Genomic DNA, 12,409 nt, shown 5'->3' with positions numbered 1-12,409 from the left:
TTGGATTGCGAATCTTGGATCAAAGGATTTGGCAGCCTACTGTACAATATCATAACAATAACGGTGAGATATCATGCTACAATGAATGAGTGTGAATAAGTATGTATGTGATCAATATGCAAGATGCTCGTGGATAAGTCAGACAATTACGAAAGAAAAGAAAGTCAAGGTCATGTCAATCATCACATATATCATATCCAGGACGTAATTGCAACATGTCGTGAGTTCGGGGTATTTTCTCGCTTCTCTCTGCTCCGGCTGCGTTCAAGAGGTGCAGCACCTGGCGGAGGTGCTACCCGCGTCGGTTTCCCGCTAGAGCGAGAAGATGAACGACCAATTTCGCGTGGTTCGCCGTCTTCCTGGACGGTGTGTAGGGAGTGGATGGAAGCTGCGCTACTCATGCTTCCGGCGCGTGCATGGACCGTCATACTACGCCCGCTGCATATTTCCTCATTGCATAGCTTGAACAGCTCGTCCAAACCAAGATAATTGGCTTCGTCACGAAGCTCGAGTAGGGCCTCGAGTCTTGCCCGTGACGAGGACGCAAGTTGAACGGCTCTTGGAATCATGGCAGGGTTGTCAGAAGTGGAGAGGGGGGTGCGGAGGTATGATAAGATGTGAGCATATCTAGAGTAATAACGTTGAGGGTCATACACCGGTCAGAAACGGGACGGCACTTACGGAGCGCTTGGCCTGTCGAGAAAAACATGTATATTCATGTTTGATATTAAACCGGAAGACGCTAAGTGATCATGAAACATAGCATTGAACGAGTTGTCTGGAAGCTCGGATATATCGCTTGCATTGGAGTACAACGATGCCGCGACTGATTTCCGTGGCAAGAGGGAGGTGACATAACCCGAGAGGTAAGAAGGCCTTGAAATAAGAGTGCTGAGTGTCGTACGGTGTGTTGCTGAACTTGTCTCTATAGTAATAATGATCTTGGAAGGATCAATCGCACTGCTAGGGACAGGGGACAGCAGGATAGGTTCGAAAGGAGGCTGGGGTGGCGTAGCAGAGACGTTGACAGGAAGTGGTGGGACAGGTGGCAGATTTTCTGCCAAGGATGAAGAGGCCCTGGCCTTAATGGCCGGACGAGGGGTTGTGGATGTGGTGATTGGCGGTGGGGGAGGTGGACGGGTTGGGCATGGCGGTACGGATGTCTCTTTCACCGGAAGACTCGATGAGCTATTATTTGTCGAGGCGAGTGTAGTCGTCGACTCAAGGGAAGATTTGGACGGCAGAGGTGGTGGATCATCTGGAAGTGCAGGTAAGCCCATTTCCTCCTCAGAGGGGGCTTCAGAAACCGATTCTCGTTGTCTACCATCATCTTCAATGCCAAACAGAGCGCTCGTACCAGACAGCGCTTCTCGCGGAGTCCTCACAACCATGGCGCCGCTCCCAAGAGGCCCACTGCGTTTGACATTGAAGATCTCCAAGGAGCTGTCAAACCTGGGTTCTGAGATGCGAATAGGCTTGGGTGCAGCTGCGACGGAATGTGAAGCATTCGAGGAAGAGCTCGTATTGCGAGTTAGCCAGATCATTGGCTTCGAGATTGAAGGTCTATGGGTTCGTGGTGGTGAACTTGGAGGTGATAATGGTGCAGAAGATAGAGAGAAATGATTCAAAGCCAGCTCTGCTGGATGTGAGATGGGTGGTGGTGGTAGTGAATGCTGAGGACGCTTTGGAACAATCATGGTGGACGAAGAGGAACTAGTGGAAGACTAAGATGATCAAAGAGTACAAACCGTTAAGAAGCCAATGGACAAAAGTGGACGAACCGTTGTTTCCAGTTATCCGAAGAACAAAAAGAAATGACGGTCACGGCACTGTCTATAAATGATCGGCAAATAACAAGACTTGCCGTTTTGGGACAACAAAGATTTTAAGCACCCGTGGGAATATTGATCAGTCTTTGCCTCAATGACTTCTGCTGTTACCACAAAGTTCCAGACTGCCTTGCCTTTCGCACTTCTTTCAGTGTCACCTGGTCTTTCTGCCCTTCATGCTTCTCGGGCGCGCTCTCTCTACCCAGAAGAATTCGATCCTTCATCCACGACGTATTGTCTGCGGTGCGGTTCATATCTGTTGGCCGCCGATGGCTCTCTAGAACTCCATCGACCGAGAAAAAGAAGAAAGGTTACTTGCAATAAATCAAACGCCCTCAAGATTACTTGCCATCGTTGCGGCTTTGTTTCCTACACCTCGTTTGATAGGAGAGAGACATTCTCCAAGTTAGAGCCTACCACTGGAGCCAAACTATCGCTACCATCGCCGATTCCTGCAGAGTCCGTCTCATCTCGGTCAGATCTCAAATCGGAAGAGGAACGTACCCCGTCTTCATCACGTTCTTCCGTGCCAGTTGATCTATCCACCGTGGCGCATTCGACACGGGGAAGTACATCAGTCCCCCACGCAAGGCCCAAAAAGAAGACAGTATTACAGGAGATGTTGGCTCGCAATCGAGAGAAGGAGGCTGTAAGGACAAAATCCCAGCAAAAACCACCACCAAGTGGCCTTGCATCGTTTCTGAGTATATTACAATGATAAAAAAAGGTGCGCTGTCGATCTTACACATAACTGCACTATGTTTTAATCATGTTTGAAAGACCTGACATTCTTCACCAATAGGACTGCGATGGATTTTGGCGCTGTGGATTTTTTCCCTCGTTCTCAGGCTGGAGTCCACTGGGAATGAAGCGGCCGGACAAGCAGGAGACGCAGGAGATGGCAATGAGCAGTAAAACTTGTATCTGTGTTATAGCAGTGGTGTTCAATGGTCGCTGTGCATTCTTGACGTTGAGGAAAGCTCCACGGTCTTTTTACGGATCGAATCCGGCACACCGTGAGTTGCGCCGCCCCGATTTTGCCGATGACGATGTGAGTGGCTTATCAAAATCTCCACAGAAACCAATGTCTGTCCTCGAAGACATTGACGAAGGCGAACAAAAACGTTTCAGTTCAGCAGTGCGAACGATGCCTAACACTGTCATCTATTGCACAATAAAACGCTCTAATCAGTCGCGCGTGAGCGCAAATAGAACTCTGTGTGCTCCGTTTGCACTGGATGGTGGTGGGATTCGGACGGTACCACTCGAAGCAAACGCAATGAGCAAACTTAAGTGGACATGGGTGAAACGATGTGAAGCACACTATGTCCACAATCTTTACATTTTAAAGCTAATACCGCTCATGCATTAACTCCCCTCTGATGGACCAGACGACATATTTTGAAGTTCAAGTTCCAATAATACATGAATGATAAATACGCATTTGATCCTTTCGATTGATCTTATCTCTTGAACTAATTATATTTTATGCAGCGGCTGGTTCACTGGTCTGACGCGTGTGTGTGTGGAGCACTTGCACAGCCCGGGGCACGAGCGTCTCCCCACGAACAGTAACTTCCCTCACAACTGAGAGCAACAGCCTCCTCAAATTTACTCAGCGGCCTCTGAAAGTCCATATCCACAGATGTCAAGGTGCGCCTCTCAGCGGTGCCGACCAAGGTGTGTCATTGGTTCAACGCAAGAATGTGTGACCGGATCACTTGCATCGTGACGACCGGTACGATTGCATCCACCAATGGTCTCCAGATCAGGGAAATCAATAAAAGTGGTTTACCCCGGCGGAACGGACGCATTCTCAATCAATGATGCATAGGCGAGAGACTTGATGGCACCGAATGTTCTGAGATCTGACCAGTAAACTAGGTAACACTCCAGGCTTCTCAACCGAGGTGTGCTGAACACATATCTCCCGCGCCATATGGGTTGACATGACAGCCACCATTTCGCTGTTTCTCCCGAAGGATTTTGGTTTTCTGAGAAGCTTCTGAGGAACACAGCATTGGCATGAGTCTGCGGCGGGAAAAGGCAGGTGCAGAGCGAGCAGGCGAGCCAAAACTGGAGCAGAGATACAGTGAACGGCGTAAATACGAATCCATAAATTCAGGAAGCGCGACCTGGATGCGAGACTGGACCTCCGTCGTTGAATGTGCAACGACGTGCCGTTACTACTGGTGGCCATCCAGACGGGAGAGACATGTGAATAATTCGGAGTGAAGGTCAATGCATCAATGCCGTGCAAGCTGAGCATTTCCATGATTTTCCATCGGAGGCTGTTGCAGACGAAAGCAGAGCTCTCAGTAACCAAGAGAAACAGCCCGTGGCTTGCTACTTTGTATCGGATACTGTGTGCGCAGGTGATTTTCAATTAGTAACGTACACGCGACCAATTGCAACTGCAAGTGCTTGCAGCTAAATCTGAGATCACGCTGTGAAGAAGATAATTAAAGCTAGCAGTAGGCTCGAGTGCGTGCGACGCATCACAGCCTCGCCAGAATAGTTGTGGCCTATGAGTTTACATATCGCATATGATAGGAAAATTTCGGTCTACTCGTCTTCCCCTGAGTACCTTCAGCATTATATACCGTACCCGTAATATATCAATAGGCTGGTTTGATATTGACTTGGACTTTCGCATGACTTGGATGAATACACGCAGCTGACTGACAGTTTCACAGCTGAACAATATAATGAACATACGAGCAATTGACAACACTATCAAAGTGGCAAGGTCCGTAAAGTACCTATTGTGTAATTCGTGTGCTATGTATGTGTTCCTTGAAAAGTAAGGTATTAAATATCAAGGAATGAATTATGCAACGAGCGTGGTGGTGGCTACCTCATGGTTTATACCAGAGTAGAGCTAGAAACGGATAACTTGAACTCCTTCTGTTCTTTGACGTAGGGATGCGCTGGCTTGTTTTGGATGAACCTTCCGGGCCAGAATGGAACGTATACGACGATAGCCAAACAAATGGGAATCGTGTCACCCAGGTAGAAGGATGCCTCGCTTGTGCTGAGATTGCCGCGGAAGCCCTGACTAGCCTCCACAACCCGGTAGAAAGAACGAATCTACCAAAGCGTTTGTTAGAGATTAAAATATTTCTGCCTATATGTAACACGAACCAAAAGTCCGACACAACTGACCGCCAAGGCGGCAGCGAGTGTTCGCCAGTCGTTGTTCCAGTGTTTCTTTGAGTCTCGTGCGCAGACATCCTGCTCCTCGGAGTAGACCTTGTAGATGAATCGTGCGTAAATGATACAAAAGAAAACGAAGGAGACCAGTTGCATAATGAGGCCGACCAAAAAAACCTGACAGAGATAATCAGACCAGATTCCAGACCACAGGCAAATGCCAGGTGTAAGGACATACGTGGAGTCCCAACAAAGCAGAGTCTTGAGCAGTGGACGTAGTCATTGAGGCTCCTATCGCCTTTGGAAACCACATCATCAGAGGAGGACATTCAAAAAAAAAATCAACACTCACCTGGATAACAAAGGTAGTAAAGTCGGACATGACGAAAATGAGGGTGAGCCACCTCACTGGAAGCAAGATGTGATGAGCGCAGTCGATTTCCCTGGCAAGGCGGCCAAGAAGAGTGTAATTCGCGGCAATGAAGAAGCAGGGCTTTGAAGGGTAAACATATGTTCATAGTCACGGTCTAGTGCTGACTCACCGACAATACGATCATCAAGTCCTCAGATATGAAAATCTTCAACGAATCAGGATTATGATGCAAAGCGAAGCGAAATGCAAAGCCGAGAGCATAAACTACAACCAACATCAGGAAGGACCAAAACAAGCGGAAGAGCGCGACGTACTGTATTCCCCGATGACCATGGACAACATCCACCTCGCGCCGTTAAAAATTACTTGATAAGTCTGAATGAGAACGACCAACAGCACATAAACTTTGTACCATAAGTTACGTGTTTCCATGGCTTAGCGGCCACTCACCAAAGGCGACAGCGGTGAGTGTATTGTCAGCGATATATCCAAGGCCATTGCATGGGTCATTACGCGGGTCTTGGTAAGGATTAGAAGGACATATTAAAACATTGGTGGCTGCCTGAGCCGATGTGACAAGAAGAGTCAAGAAAAGCAAAGTGCTTGGTAAGATGGAGCCAGCCATGAAGAAAAAGAACAAAAAGATAAAGAAGATGAGGAAGATGAAGAAGACGAAGATGAAGAATGCCCTTCACAGATCAACACGCTCGGCTTTTATGCTTGAAGATGAATAGTGCCCATCCAAAATTACGCACCGTGGCGCAAAACGATATCCATGCGAACGCGAGGCAGTGAGTTTTGACACCACATACAATCCTAGACTCATCAGAGGTTTACCGTAGCAATGAACAGCAAGACCATTTGCAAAATTGATACCTCTCAGAATTTGGAACCAACAAAGTGCCTGTGGCAGGATTGCGGTGTCGCCATTGGAGACTAGGTTCGTGCATCCTGGAAATTGACTCCGGACTCTGACACAGTGGTTGAGTTAACTTAGAGGTAGTGCCAGTATGCCCCCTGATGCACACGGCAACTTGGAAGTCGCCGTATGAGGCCAACAGGCTCTGCAGAATGCTGTTTGCGAATTCGATACTGTGGGGTTGTTGGGGAACCGCCTATTCAGAAGCCGTTGTCTAGGTACTAGAATTCAGCGCTCACCATAGGTAAAAAATATGACATGCTTCTGGTCACGAAGCCTGTTTCTTAATGCAGGGCCTTCCGAGTCAGATTTTAAATTTAGTTCTCATAAAGCTGTGACCCACTGTGTCTGTCACGCGACTAGTCACAACGGGTCCCCGACTCTGAATCATCAACAGCTCTAATATCGTTTGCGCTCCCTCACACGTTCACGCTTTGCAATGCCAGACTGGTAACAAAGCTTGAATTCGCACCCAAAAATATAAACTGACGGTCCTTTTCGATTCGCTGTGTGGATTTGCAGTCCTAACCACTGGCAAGGTTACATGAACAAAGCATTCGCGGACTATCCACACTCAATAGAATGTGACGCGTCAGTCAGAACGAGCTCAAGTGGGAATCATTTATGGAAGTGGCAGTGGGGTGATTCGTTGATTAATTGTTTGCGTAAAATCATGCCAGCCCTCGCGGATGGCAAATGGGTTCCAGTGCGGCGCTCGTTTTCTCCCGAGTACCTTCAAGTAAGTAATCCTAGTCTCCTATAGTCCGACCGTATAAAAGAAAGACAGTTGTTCCTTCTATATGATTAGTATCCCCATACTTATTCGTAACAATAATAAGTTTCATCGAACTTAACGCCAAGTGGATTTCGATTTCCTGTGATACTTGAGTACAAGTTGACTACTGAAGCACCTACTGTAGCTAGTTCTCGCCACTGGAACAACGTACGTAAAATAACATTACCAGAGCCGCAAGGTCCCTATATAACACCTATAGTTGCTATGTGTATCCTGATATAAAAAGTAGACTGAGTAATAAATACAGGTGAAATGAGTGTGATTAGCAATCATCTAGTCCCACTGTGGGTATGTCATGTACCACGAGAAATCGATAGCTCCAGCGATTCGTTGACGTTGACGTAGGAGGGCGCTAGCCTGGATGTGATGAACCTTCCGGGCCAGAATGGAACGTAGATCACGATAGCGACACAAAGGGGGAGCGTATCACCCAGGTAGAAGGCTGCCTCGCTTGAGCCGAGGCTGCCGTGAAAGCCCTGAGCGGCCTCCGCAACACGGTAGCACGAACGAATCTGCAAACGCGTTTATTAAAGATCACAAGGTTGCTGCATGGAAGACAAACTAGAATGCCGATGCAGCTGACCGTCAAGGCGGCGGCGAGTGTTCGCCAATCGCTATTCCAGTGTTGCTTTGTATCTCGCATCCAAATACCTTGCTCTTTGGCGTGGATGTTGTAGAGGAATCGTGTGTAGATGACACAAAAGAAAATGAAGGAGACCAGTTGCAAAACGAGGCCGGCCAAAAAAATCTGACAGAGATGGTTAGACCCCACTCAGATCTAGACAAACGCGGGTCGAACGTACATGAAGTCCTGTCAAAGCAGAATTGTAATCACTAGAAGTAGTCATTGAGCCTCCTGCAGCCTTTGGTAACATAAAATCAGGAAAGATCATGTAGAAAAGGCTTCAAAGCCAACCTGGATGATAAAGGTAGTCACGTCGGACATGACGAAAACGAGGGTGAGCCGCCTCACTGGAACCAAGACGTGATGAACGCCACCGAGTTCCCTGGCAAGGCGACCGAAGAGAACATAATTTGCGGCAATGAAGAAACAGGGCTTTGAAGGGATCAGCTGACGGTCATAGTTGCGGTTTGATGCTGACTCACAGATAGTACAATCATCAAGTATTCAGCGATATAAATCCCCAATGAATCAGGATTGTTATGCAAAGCGAAGCGAAACCCAAAGCCTATAACATATACTACAGCCAACATTAGAAAGAACCAACACAAGGTAGAGACTGAGACGTACTGTATTCCCCGATGACCAAGGGCAACATCCACCTCGCGCCCTTATAGATAATTTGGTAAGTCTGAATGAGAGCGGTCAGCAGCACAAAACCTTCGGACAGTAAGTTACGTGTGTTCCCTGGCTTACTGGCCACTCACCAAAGGCGACGGCAGTTAGCGTATTGTTAGCGATATAGCCAAGGGCATTGCACGGGTCGTTGCGTGGGTCTAGGTAAGGATCAGAGGCACATTGCGTAGAATCGCTGGCCGCCCGAGCCGAAGTGACATAAGTCAGAAGAAGAGTCAAGAAAAATAAAGTGCTGGCTAAGATGGAGACAGCCATGAAGAAGATGAATGTCCTCTATGAAACAAAGCTCAGACTTTATGCTGGAGGACGAAAGGGTGTCTGTCGAGAAATTGCCGGCGCAGCGCGGCGCCAAATGCCACCCATGCGAATTATGAGGCAGTGAGTTCGAATAATGGCACACCGCGCAGTCTTAGACTCATCAGAGGTTTACCGCAGCAAGAACGCCAGGAACGTTTGTAGAATTAACATCTCGCCTATCATGAAGAAATAATGACTGACGTGCCCGCGACAAGATTGAGGGTATTGCCGCGGCCATTCTCAAGGTCCAGGCGCCCAAAGGCCATATAACTCCTTGTCTGCCGGGTCAAAGCAGGTAACCAAAGCTATGTCCGAGCGAATGGTAATTTTACGAGGAGCATTCAAATTGATTGGGAGACTCCGGAGTGTGGGTCGCAGAGGTTCGTCCATGCGATAGAAACTGGCTCCAGACTCTGATATAGTAGTTGAAGTTGGAGAATTAGTTGCGTGTTCCTTGACGTGAGCAATCAGCGCAGAAAATCGGAAGTTCCCCTATGTGCCAACCTCTGCGGAATGATGTCTAGTACGACTTCGCAATTCTGGGGTTACTGGGGCACTGCCCATTCCGGAGCCGTTGTCTAGGCACCAAATGTCAACATGGGAAGAAATAGTAGAGCATAATTCCGACCATAAAGCTGACTTTTTGAGGCAGAGAATGGCTGTTTAGCTGACATGTTGTCCTGTGCCTATACAAGCCGAAACTTCTAGAGTTGTGGTATGCGGTTGATGGCGTGTGTGACCTTTGACGCGTGACACCAGAGATAACGCGACTGGTCACGCCCGCGCCGTCTGGTCCTGTGGCTCCGATCTCCCTTTCGATATTGCCACTATGAACATCTTCAAGAGTCGTAAGTGCAGTTGTTTTTCGGTCTGTGTAGTATCTGATATCTTTTGCTATAGTCCTTGGAAAAGTATGGCGTACGTTCGATCTTACTGGAAGACATGTCCGATGGCCTAACCTTACTACCCTCAGAGGACCCCAATGCTGCCGAAGTCGTCAAGATCGAGATGGGGCAGCTGTACCTTGTCAGGCCGGGCAACATCCGGTCATCAAGGGAATGCATGTGCGAGCTGTGTCGGTTAATCATATAATGGTTCCTGATTTCACCGCAGATACAACGAGGCAATAGCGACCATACGTCGTGTCCCCGCACTCGACCACAATTTTCAGCTAGTCATTACACGAGTATATGAAGATGGTGATCAAGAGCTTCTCGAAGATGAAGACGAAAGTGCGTAAATTTATTGAATACGTCATCTAACACAAGCTCTTACACGTAACGAATTATAGCTGACGAAGAGAGGGTGTTCTTGATCAGTGAAGAGCTTGAATTCCGTTCTGGAGTGACGGACGATGAACCAACTTTCATTTGGCGCGACCTCGATGGGGATGTCGACGAATTATATGAATTCGTAGCCTCAGGGACCAACGAACCGACTCGTGCATTTTTCGAGACTTGCATGTACCGCGCCATGTATGAGCGCAAGTACAAGGCAAGTGCGGATAATACCAAGGACTCTGACCTAGATCAGTTTATATGGCGGTCAGCGCTTCTCGTAATGTCGCCATTAATCGCTCCCCTGATAACGTTTCTAGACCTGTCACAAAAGCTAGGGGCAAAGGCGGTAACCGGAAGTCGCCGAAGAATCAACAAGACTCCGGAGACCTTCCATCAGACTCTGTGGATGACTCCGCGGTCCAACCACAAGCGATGCCAACTAAGCCAACAAGTCCAACGGTGAGGGCCTCCTTTGCGAGCTCCTCACTTCCAACAGTTGCTTCCCAAGAAGGCCTTGTCTTCTTCTGGAACCTGGAAGCAGAGGGCTTTGTTGCTGAGCGCGAAGAAGTTGTTGTTGCCAAAATCGTTGAGCGCACCGGCAACTTCAATTATTGGCTCATGATCACTGATGAGGATGGCGACTTCGTTTCCCACAAAATATCTTCGGACATGAATCCTCGCTGGGCTCCAAAGACGTCATCCCTGACATGGAATTATGCCAACGGCGGCAGATATGATAGTTGGGCCCTGCAACTTGCGTCTACAGAAGCATACGATGCGTTTAAGACGGCCTTCGCTCAATGCCTGTGGGAAACATTACATGGCGTTGAATTTCGAAAGGCGAAGGTAGAATTTCGCAATCTCAATATTTCAAGTGGTTTACCGTGCATATAGCCTGATGAGCAAGCCTACGTCATCAGTTCAACGACTGAAGATGTGGAAATGCGTGGCGTGGAAGATGAGGACGAAGACGAAGAAGAGGTTGAGTCGGAACTTGACCCTGATGAAGGTACGTGAATTCTGCTATCGCATACAGGAAACCCCTGAGTGGCTTCTTAGAAGCGAGTGAGGAAGAGGAGGAAGAAGAGGAAGAGGATGGTGTTTCTCCACTACCACAAGGGGAACGCAACTCGCAATTAACGATCGGATATAAGGGTGATCGCTCTTATGTTGTCCGTGGAAGTAATATTGGTGTTTTCAGTCACTCCAGAAACGATGAAGTGAAGTACTATGCCACTATAAGTAAAATTTCTACGCCAAAGGGCAAAGAATTCAAGCCACAAGAGGTATTTTGATCCTTCCACATGATGTCAAGTACTGAGATTATTTTTCGGCAGGTCATGTTGCACGATCAGGACACGAAGATGGTCCTCAAGAATCCCTCGGATCCACACTCATTGTTCAGCATGGACATTGAACGAGGGAAAGTTGTCGAAGAGTGGAAGATCCACGAAGACATCAGTGTTGATCACATTGCCCCCGACAATAAATTCGCTCAAACTACTCGCGAGCAAACTCTTGTCGGTGCTTCTCACAATGCGCTGTTCAGAGTGGATCCACGCATCTCTGGCAACAAGATGGTTGAGAGCCAATACAAGCAATATGTCAGCAAGAATAAATTCTCTGGGGTCGCCACAACAGCCAGCGGAAAGTTGGCAGTGGCAAGCGAGAAGGGAGATATCAGACTTTTCGATACAATTGGGAAGAATGCGAAGACAGCCTTACCACCTCTCGGTGATCCCATTCTTGGTATCGACGTCACTGCCAGTGGCCGGTGGATTGTTGCAACAACAAAGAGTTACCTCTTGCTCATCGACACTCTTATCGGCGAAGGGAGATACGCCGGAAATCTGGGTTTCGATCGCAGTTTCCCCGCTAACGCCAAGCCTATGCCGCGAAGGCTTCAACTTCGCTCTGAGCACGTTGCATATATGAATCATGACATCAGCTTCTCAGTTGCCCGGTACGTACCATTAGGAGTTACGGCGACCCTGACTGACTTTACCGAAATGCTAGTTTCAATCAAGGCGAGGGGCAAGAAGAGAATGCCATCGTCACAGCGACAGGGCAGTATGTCATTGCATGGGACTTCGCGAAGGTTAAGAAAGGACAGCTTGACAAGTATGAGATCAAGAAGTACGAAGACATGGTTGTGCAAGACAATTTCAAGTTCGGGGATGACAAACAAATTGTGAGTAGCCTGGAGTCCATGAAGCAGCGTACTCATGTAGAACATTGCAGATCGTGGCCCTTCAGAACAACGTCCTTGCGATCAACAAGAAGAACCTCAAACGCCCCACAAGAACTTCGCTTGCTCCCGGGCCTATGTCCAGTCTTCAGAGTCGGTCGAGCATCGTGCATAGTCCGTATTAGACGGTGTTTTCTGGAACGCAATTGTTGTGGTAGTTATATGTATTGCGGATTGTATACCTGACGTGTTCGGC

General features: G+C 48.0%; 6 protein-coding genes across 6 annotated transcripts; 2 read left to right on the top strand and 4 right to left on the bottom strand.

Moving 5' to 3' along the window:
* Positions 1-5: 5 nt before the first annotated feature.
* DEU56DRAFT_969245 (uncharacterized protein) lies at positions 6-1,793 on the bottom strand. The gene is made up of 2 exons (XM_041359408.1): positions 682-1,793; positions 6-627 (listed from the first exon to the last, which is right to left on the bottom strand). Exons 1-2 carry the CDS (start codon positions 1,695-1,697, stop codon positions 192-194), a joined length of 1,452 nt encoding a protein of 483 aa, XP_041215096.1. The 5' UTR covers positions 1,698-1,793; the 3' UTR covers positions 6-191.
* Positions 1,794-1,918: 125 nt separating this feature from the next.
* On the top strand, positions 1,919-2,623 carry DEU56DRAFT_221048 (uncharacterized protein). The gene has a single exon (XM_041345131.1). The coding sequence runs from the start codon at positions 1,924-1,926 to the stop codon at positions 2,545-2,547; it is 624 nt and encodes a 207-aa protein (XP_041215095.1). The 5' UTR covers positions 1,919-1,923; the 3' UTR covers positions 2,548-2,623.
* Positions 2,624-4,665: 2,042 nt separating this feature from the next.
* DEU56DRAFT_220993 (RTA1-domain-containing protein) lies at positions 4,666-6,161 on the bottom strand. The gene is made up of 7 exons (XM_041345130.1): positions 5,806-6,161; positions 5,670-5,759; positions 5,525-5,619; positions 5,335-5,475; positions 5,221-5,280; positions 4,974-5,159; positions 4,666-4,919 (listed from the first exon to the last, which is right to left on the bottom strand). Exons 1-7 carry the CDS (start codon positions 5,978-5,980, stop codon positions 4,695-4,697), a joined length of 972 nt encoding a protein of 323 aa, XP_041215094.1. The 5' UTR covers positions 5,981-6,161; the 3' UTR covers positions 4,666-4,694.
* Positions 6,162-7,363: 1,202 nt separating this feature from the next.
* DEU56DRAFT_906292 (RTA1-like protein) lies at positions 7,364-8,643 on the bottom strand (the record flags this gene model as incomplete). Its single annotated transcript, XM_041356807.1, has 7 exons — positions 7,364-7,582; positions 7,633-7,818; positions 7,874-7,933; positions 7,987-8,127; positions 8,178-8,272; positions 8,323-8,412; positions 8,460-8,643. The coding sequence occupies 7 exons, from the start codon at positions 8,641-8,643 to the stop codon at positions 7,364-7,366; spliced, it is 975 nt and encodes a 324-aa protein (XP_041215093.1).
* A 167-nt stretch (positions 8,644-8,810) lies between these two features.
* DEU56DRAFT_765612 (uncharacterized protein) lies at positions 8,811-9,422 on the bottom strand. Its single transcript, XM_041351028.1, has 3 exons — positions 9,326-9,422; positions 9,190-9,263; positions 8,811-9,138 (listed from the first exon to the last, which is right to left on the bottom strand). Exons 1-3 carry the CDS (start codon positions 9,357-9,359, stop codon positions 8,926-8,928), a joined length of 321 nt encoding a protein of 106 aa, XP_041215092.1. The 5' UTR covers positions 9,360-9,422; the 3' UTR covers positions 8,811-8,925.
* A 92-nt stretch (positions 9,423-9,514) lies between these two features.
* DEU56DRAFT_906290 (VID27 cytoplasmic protein-domain-containing protein) lies at positions 9,515-12,338 on the top strand (the record flags this gene model as incomplete). Its single annotated transcript, XM_041356806.1, has 11 exons — positions 9,515-9,533; positions 9,586-9,603; positions 9,659-9,749; positions 9,799-9,917; positions 9,977-10,229; positions 10,283-10,811; positions 10,860-10,974; positions 11,025-11,251; positions 11,303-11,928; positions 11,982-12,156; positions 12,207-12,338. 11 exons carry the CDS (start codon positions 9,515-9,517, stop codon positions 12,336-12,338), a joined length of 2,304 nt encoding a protein of 767 aa, XP_041215091.1.
* Between the last annotated feature and the right edge of the window lie 71 nt (positions 12,339-12,409).

The sequence above is a fragment of the Suillus clintonianus genome (genome assembly GCF_016758775.1).
Source record: "Suillus clintonianus strain FC179 chromosome Unknown DEU56scaffold_2, whole genome shotgun sequence".
NCBI classification, from domain to species: Eukaryota; Fungi; Basidiomycota; class Agaricomycetes; order Boletales; family Suillaceae; genus Suillus; species Suillus clintonianus.
This window is presented reverse-complemented; position numbering and strand designations above follow the sequence as displayed.

Bases quoted from the DNA above. Each gene is read 5' to 3' on its own strand.
- DEU56DRAFT_969245 (XM_041359408.1), bottom strand. From the start codon at position 1,697: ATGATTGTTCCAAAGCGTCCTCAGCATTCACTACCACCACCACCCATC. The intron at 628-681 runs GTAAGTGCCGTC...TTATTACTCTAG, and splicing joins CTCGACAGGCCAAGCGCTCC to ATATGCTCACATCTTATCAT.
- DEU56DRAFT_221048 (XM_041345131.1), top strand. From the start codon at position 1,924: ATGACTTCTGCTGTTACCACAAAGTTCCAGACTGCCTTGCCTTTCGCA.
- DEU56DRAFT_220993 (XM_041345130.1), bottom strand. From the start codon at position 5,980: ATGGCTGGCTCCATCTTACCAAGCACTTTGCTTTTCTTGACTCTTCTT. The intron at 5,476-5,524 runs GTGAGTCAGCAC...TACCCTTCAAAG, and splicing joins ACTTGATGATCGTATTGTCG to CCCTGCTTCTTCATTGCCGC. The intron at 5,160-5,220 runs GTATGTCCTTAC...TATCTCTGTCAG, and splicing joins CTGCTTTGTTGGGACTCCAC to GTTTTTTTGGTCGGCCTCAT.
- DEU56DRAFT_765612 (XM_041351028.1), bottom strand. From the start codon at position 9,359: ATGTCAGCTAAACAGCCATTCTCTGCCTCAAAAA. The intron at 9,264-9,325 runs GTCAGCTTTATG...TTTGGTGCCTAG, and splicing joins GCCATTCTCTGCCTCAAAAA to ACAACGGCTCCGGAATGGGC. The intron at 9,139-9,189 runs GTTGGCACATAG...GCTCACGTCAAG, and splicing joins CTAGACATCATTCCGCAGAG to GAACACGCAACTAATTCTCC.